Source organism: Zea mays, chromosome 7 (assembly GCF_902167145.1).
Source record: "Zea mays cultivar B73 chromosome 7, Zm-B73-REFERENCE-NAM-5.0, whole genome shotgun sequence".
NCBI lineage: Eukaryota > Viridiplantae > Streptophyta > Magnoliopsida > Poales > Poaceae > Zea > Zea mays.
This window is the reverse complement of record NC_050102.1, coordinates 164,817,667-164,824,536: the sequence shown is the minus strand read 5'-3', so window position 1 is coordinate 164,824,536 and position 6,870 is coordinate 164,817,667. Positions and strand designations below refer to the sequence as shown.

General features: G+C 49.7%; 1 protein-coding gene across 1 annotated transcript; it reads left to right on the top strand.

Annotated features, from left to right (window-relative positions):
* Window positions 1-320: 320 nt before the first annotated feature.
* On the top strand, window positions 321-4,284 carry LOC732792 (chloroplast RNA processing 1). Its single transcript, NM_001112409.3, has 5 exons — window positions 321-2,099; window positions 2,597-2,749; window positions 2,907-2,978; window positions 3,504-3,692; window positions 3,791-4,284. Exons 1-4 carry the CDS (start codon window positions 429-431, stop codon window positions 3,612-3,614), a joined length of 2,007 nt encoding a protein of 668 aa, NP_001105879.2. The 5' UTR covers window positions 321-428; the 3' UTR covers window positions 3,615-3,692; window positions 3,791-4,284.
* Window positions 4,285-6,870: the final 2,586 nt, after the last annotated feature.

The window sequence follows — 6,870 nt, the reverse complement described above, 5'->3', positions numbered from 1 at the left end:
AAGAATGGAATGGCTCCGCTCTATTTTACTCTTCAATAAAATAAAAAATGTAGTGACTCTGTTCTTCTTACCAAACGCAAAATATAACGACTCTATTCTCAAATATTGAAATGAAATCACTCTATTTTATTTGACTCTCCAACCAAACGAACTTCGGTACCATTTTGCTTCCGTTACAACGTAAGGTCATATTTGCGGGTATACATACAAACACAACCTTGAACCTTATATAGCCGTATACGATACTTGTAACACTGACAAGTGAGTCCCACATTGCAGTTCTGGCTTCAACCATGACCCAATCCAGAAGCAGAATGGGTAAATACCGCAAAAACCAGATAAGCCCGGTGCGCCGTCTCCTTCCTTCTCGGCGCTCTCTCGCCCGCGCCTCCATCACTCGCTAGTCGCTCCCTCCGCCTCCGTCCACCATGCCCGCCTCACTCCTTCCTCCGACCTTCCTCCCCCACCACCTGCGCCGCCTCGCTCCCGCCGGTTGCACTACCTCTTCCGTCACCTCCTCCTCGGTCTCCATCCCAGCGAGCCGCTACGACTTCGAGCCCCTCTTGGCCTACCTCTCGTCCCCCTCCGTATCGGCCTCCCTCACCTCGCCATCCCCACCGGCATCCGTTCCGGCGCCCGAGCACCGCCTCGCCGCGTCTTACTCGGCTGTCCCGTCGCACGAGTGGCATGCGTTGCTGCGTGACCTCGCCGCTAGTGACGCGTCCCTGCCGCTGGCCTTCGCGTTGCTACCTTTCCTCCACCGCCACCGTCTCTGCTTCCCGCTCGACCTCCTCCTCTCGTCTCTTCTGCACTCGCTCTCCGTGTCCGGCCGCCTTCTCCCGCACTCCCTCCTTCTCTCCTTCCCGCCGTCGCTCTCCGACCCGCCGTCCCCACTGCTGCTCAACTCCCTCCTCGCTGCGTCCGCCGCGGCCTCGCGCCCCGCCGTGGCCCTCCGGTTGCTCTCGCTGCTCCGCGAGCACGATTTCCTCCCGGACCTCGCGTCCTACTCGCATCTCCTCGCTTCGCTGCTCAACACGCGGGACCCGCCCGACGCCGCACTGCTCGAGCGCCTCCTCGGTGACCTCAGGGAGTCGCGGCTCGAGCCCGATGCTCCGCTCTTCTCGGACCTCATCTCTGCTTTCGCGCGGGCGGCGCTCCCGGACGCTGCGCTGGAGCTCCTCGCCTCCGCGCAGGCCATTGGGCTCACGCCGCGGTCTAACGCGGTCACCGCTCTCATCTCCGCCCTAGGCACTGCAGGGCGCGTCGCCGAGGCGGAGGCGCTGTTCCTCGAGTTCTTCCTCGCTGGGGAGATCAAGCCGCGGACGCGTGCTTACAACGCGCTGCTCAAAGGTTATGTCAGGATTGCTTCGCTCAAGAACGCAGAGCAAGTTCTTGACGAAATGTCACAATGCGGAGTTGCGCCAGATGAGGCCACTTACAGCCTGCTTGTGGACGCGTACACAAGAGCTGGGAGGTGGGAAAGTGCGAGGATACTGCTGAAGGAGATGGAGGCCGATGGAGTTAAACCAAGCTCGTACGTGTTCAGTCGGATCCTTGCAGGATTCCGTGACAGGGGGGATTGGCAAAAAGCTTTTGCAGTGCTCCGAGAGATGCAAGCTAGTGGAGTAAGGCCAGATCGGCATTTCTACAACGTCATGATCGATACATTTGGGAAGTACAACTGCCTTGGGCATGCTATGGATGCCTTTAACAAAATGCGAGAAGAAGGGATTGAGCCGGATGTTGTCACATGGAATACTCTCATTGATGCACATTGTAAAGGAGGGCGGCATGACCGTGCTGCGGAGCTGTTTGAGGAGATGCGTGAAAGCAATTGCCCACCAGGCACAACCACATACAACATCATGATAAATTTACTCGGAGAGCAAGAACACTGGGAGGGTGTGGAAGCAATGCTATCAGAGATGAAGGAGCAGGGACTGGTACCCAACATTATCACATATACTACTCTCGTGGATGTGTATGGAAGGTCCGGTAGGTACAAGGAGGCAATTGATTGCATTGAAGCAATGAAAGCTGATGGTCTCAAGCCATCGCCTACTATGTACCATGCCTTAGTCAATGCATATGCTCAAAGGGTAAGAAAGTCTTGTATTGTTGCATATTTTCAACTATATATTGTTATCAACGAATATCGTGTACCTAGACCTGGTTATGACCAGATAACCCGCCCGGAAAGTCTTGACGCAGAATTAATAAGCTGTTATACTACTTTTGAGATTTGCTTCATAATACTCAGCACTATTGACCTGCACAATCTAATTACAAGTGGAATATATATGTTCTGACTTTGGTATCTATCAAGTTGTTTTCTAAAGTTTTTTTTAACATTTCCTCTATTCTAAATTGTAAGCTGTCTTTTCTATATACATAACATTTACTATGTATCTAGACACAACCTATATCTAGGTTTGTAGCAAAAGTTATATATCTAGAAAAGCCACAATGGCTTACAATGAAGGGACTATGATTGTTTGCTTGGTTAAGTACACAAATCAGGGCTGTAGGTTAACTAGATTTATCTTATTAAAATTAAAATTTTTGGTTCTCACAGTCCATGCATGATTATCTACAGGGTTTAGCAGATCATGCGTTAAATGTGGTCAAGGCTATGAAAGCAGATGGCCTGGAGGTTAGCATCTTAGTGTTGAATTCGTTGATTAATGCTTTTGGTGAAGATAGAAGGGTTGTTGAAGCCTTCTCTGTGCTGCAGTTCATGAGGGAGAATGTGAGTCTTGTTTTTTCTCATTTTTCTTATTTTGATCTGCTTCAGACACTCATGTTACTTGTCAACTGTCATTCTGTTTGATCATACTTTCTTTGGCAATTCATCCATGTGTAATGGAAGTCTTGATATGTTCATTGTTCTGCATTTCATATTGCAGGGTTTGAGGCCTGACGTTATAACATACACGACATTGATGAAAGCTTTAATACGTGTTGAGCAGTTTGATAAGGTAAGCACAAACTCTTGTGTTTCTCCTTTCTCCTCGCCATGATAAAGTAGAGACACCTCAGATCAAAATCTTACCTGCTAACATTCCATGCTATCAAATCCATTAGTTCCAACAAATCTGATCCTATTTGATAATCTAGTTTTTGTTCTTCTCATATAGGTGTTGTTTAGTTCATGAATTGTAACGTAAATGGCAACAATAATAATTCACACTCGAGTACCAGCGGTAACCAGTATGAATAGGCCGGTATCCGTTTCTAGTGTGGTATCTGACTACGGTTAAACTTAAACAAACAAAAAATAATGTTATTAGTTACTGTTTACGTTACAAATATGTGAACCAAACAACACCATAATTAGAGTGTAAGCTACTGTTTTTTTATCTTGTAAACCAATTAGTTGCCTTTAATTTTAAAAATCTACAGATCATGAACAATTTCTATAGCTGTAAAACTGCAAGCTCCACTGGTGGAATAGACACATGACCTGAACTCTGACCATTGTGGTTTTGTCGATGATTTAACAGGTTCCTGTTATCTATGAAGAAATGATCACATCAGGATGTGCCCCTGATAGAAAAGCTAGAGCAATGCTGCGGTCAGGTTTGAAATACATAAAACACATGAGGGTTGCATAGGAAACTAAACACAATTACTGATAGCATCTGATGGAATCATATACCTTCTCCTGATCTTATAGAACATTTCAACAGAAGGTTAGTGCTGCTCTGATGCTTGTACATTGCTGTATATGTTTTCAAGCTTATTGAATAAATGAATGTTTTTGCTAAAATGTATGACTTATATTCATCAGGTGAAGCACCACATGCTGACAGACACGATCTGCTTTTGCACAAGATGATAGAATCATCAATATAGTCACTTCGTCTTCCTAATCACCTAGGGGAAGGCGAATATATAATACATCTTGATCATTTGCAATGGAAGGAGATTAAATACATGACACCAAGAAGTCAGGATCTTGGTATAGGAAACAAATACATAGTCTGTCCAGACCTCAAAATTTGAGTTGGAATCTTGGAATTGACATTTCCTTATAACTCAATTCCAGTATTTTGCTGAGAAAATCAATTGTAACATGGAATCCAATTCCAGCCTTTTCAAATTGTATCTAGGCGTAGACATTTCTAGAATTTGTCTAGGGCGATACAAAAGGAAATGTAATGCATTTTTATTGCCTAAAACAAACTTTGGCATTAGGTCCTGTTTGGATCCTTGAATTGAATTGTATTCTAACAATCATAATTTAGACATAGATCAATTAAGTTAATATAGTTTTACATGGAACATATTTGTATACTACTGTTGGTCATATGAGGAAGGTATTTATATGCTATATTTCTACTATAGAGAGTGAACCGAAGAGTTTGTTATTAGTTGCAGAGTAGAAACATAAGTAAGGTGATATATAAAATCAATTTCTATTTATCACACTATGAATTTAAGATAAGGTTACATCTAAACTTTAAAGTGGTGGAATATCAAATTTCAAGCCAAATATATTACTCTATTAAGGCTTGTTTGGGAGAAAAAAAAATACTGGAGTGGATTATAGGGGCTAAAATGTCTTTGCTATTTAATTTTCAATAGAAGAGGATTTTAGCCCCTCCAATACCCTTCGGTGTCCTTGCTCCCAAACAAACCATTAAGTAGATTCTAATCATAAAAAATAAACTCTAATCCTCCAAAATAAATGATCCAAACGACCCCTTATCATATACAATTTCATTTAGATGGCATCAAAGTAATTAAAACAAAAGGCACCGATATTGTACACACAACGATTACACAAACTAAATTAGGGCACTGGACATGACCAATAAACATTAGGACATGTACAACCTAGATACTACTGTCGAGGACCATAATTAGGGGTACCCTCAAGACTCCTAATTCTCAGCTGGTAACCCCCATCAGCATAAAGCTGCTAAGGCCTGATGGGTGCGATTAAGTCAGGGATCAGTCTATTCGAGCGACTCGATCACGCCTCGCCCGAGCCTAGCCTCGGACAAGGGCAGCCGACCCCGGAGGATTTCCGTCTCGCCCGAGGCCTCCCTCCAACGGCGAACATATTTCCGGCTCGCTCGAGGCCCTGCCTTCGCTAAGAAGCAACCCTGACTAAATCGCCGCACCGACCGACCAAATCACAGGAGCATTTAATGCAAAGGTGGCCTGACACCTTTATCCTGACGCGCACCCCCCGGCAGAGCCGAACTGTATGTTTGGTTGTCTGGCGAGAGCAGCCTAGCCAAGCTGGCCCTGTACGTGGAGATCCAAGCTCTTTCTAGCATGCATCCAGGGAGCCTGCACGCCGAGATACGGCCGTTCACTTCGTTCCTCGGCAGCCTGGCCCAAGGCCCTTTTCTGCATGCGCGCATCCTGCCTCTGTGCGTGCATTGGAAACCTAACAAAGTCATCCTGCCAAAAGTTGCATCGGAAGCTACATGGCTCCGCTGAAGCAGACAACCAAACAAATAGGAAGTGACCGCCGTCACTTCGCCGCTCCACTGACCGGCCTGACAGAAGGACAGCGCCGCCTGCGCCACTCCGACTGCGGTGCCACTTGACAGAGTGAGGCTGACAGGCAGTCAGGCCCTGCCGAAGGCACCATAGGAAACTCCGCTCCGCCCGACCCAGGGCTCGGACTCGGGCTAAGTCCCGGAAGACGGCGAACTCCGCTCCGCCCGACCCAGGGCTCGGACTCGGGCTAAGTCCCGGAAGACGGCGAACTCCGCTCCGCCCGACCCAGGGCTCGGACTCGGGCTAAGTCCCGGAAGACGGCGAACTCCGCTCCGCCCGATCCAGGGCTCGGACTCGGGCTAAGTCCCGGAAGACGACGAAGTCCGCTTCGCCCGACCCCAGGGCTCGGACTCCGCCCTGGCCTCAGCCGACGACCTCCGCCTCGCCCGACCCAGGGGCTCGGACTCGGCCTCGGCCACGGAAGACAGACTCGACCTCGGCTTCGGAGGAGCCTCCACATCGCCCAACCTAGGGCGCAGGCCAGCCACGTCAACAGGAGGCGCCATCATCACCCTACCCCGAGCTGACTCGGGCCGCATGAAACAAGACCGGCGTCCCATCTGGCTAGCTCCGCCAGATAGGCAATGATGGCGCCCCGCGTACTCTGTGACGACGGCGGCTCTCAGCCCCCTTACGGAAGCAAGAGGACGTCAACAAGGACCCAACCGCTCCGACAGCTGTCCCTCCGCCAGGCTCCATCGCTCCTCCGACGACCACGACATCACACCAGCTGGGTGCCAAAATCTCTCCGGCTGCCACAACGGCATGTACTTAGGGCGCTAGCTCTCCTCCGCTAGACACGTAGCACTCTGCTACACCCCCTATTGTACACATGGATCCTCTCCTTACGCCTATAAAAGGAAGGACCAGGGCCCTCTTAGAGAGGGTTGGCCGCGCGGGGACGAGGACGAGAGAGGCGCTCGCTTCCCTCTCCCGTGTGGACGCTTGTAACCCCCTACTGCAAGCGCACCCGACCTGGGCGCGGGACGAACACGAAGGCCGCGGGATTCCCACCTCTCTCACGCCGGTCTCCGGCCGCCTCGCTCTCCCCCCTTCGCGCTCGCCCTCGCGCTCGACCCATCTAGGCTGGGGCACGCGACGACATTCACTCGTCGGCCTAGGGACCCCCCGGTCTCGAAACGCCGACAGTTGGCGCGCCAGGTAGGGGCCTGCTGCGTGTTGACGAACAGCTTCCCGTCAAGCTCCAGATGGGCAGTCTCCAGCAACCTCTCCAACCCGGGACGGTGCTCCGTTTCGGGAGTCTTGAGTCCATGTCCTTCGACGGCAGCTACGACATGATACTCCTTCCACCGCCGCGCGACAACGACAATGGCGGCCGACAGTCCGCCCGCC

Excerpts from the sequence above, each read along its gene's own strand:
- LOC732792 (NM_001112409.3), top strand. The coding sequence starts at position 429 with ATGCCCGCCTCACTCCTTCCTCCGACCTTCCTCCCCCACCACCTGCGC. Across the intron at positions 2,100-2,596 it reads TCAATGCATATGCTCAAAGG|GGTTTAGCAGATCATGCGTT; the intron begins GTAAGAAAGTCT and ends GATTATCTACAG. Across the intron at positions 2,750-2,906 it reads TGCAGTTCATGAGGGAGAAT|GGTTTGAGGCCTGACGTTAT; the intron begins GTGAGTCTTGTT and ends TTCATATTGCAG.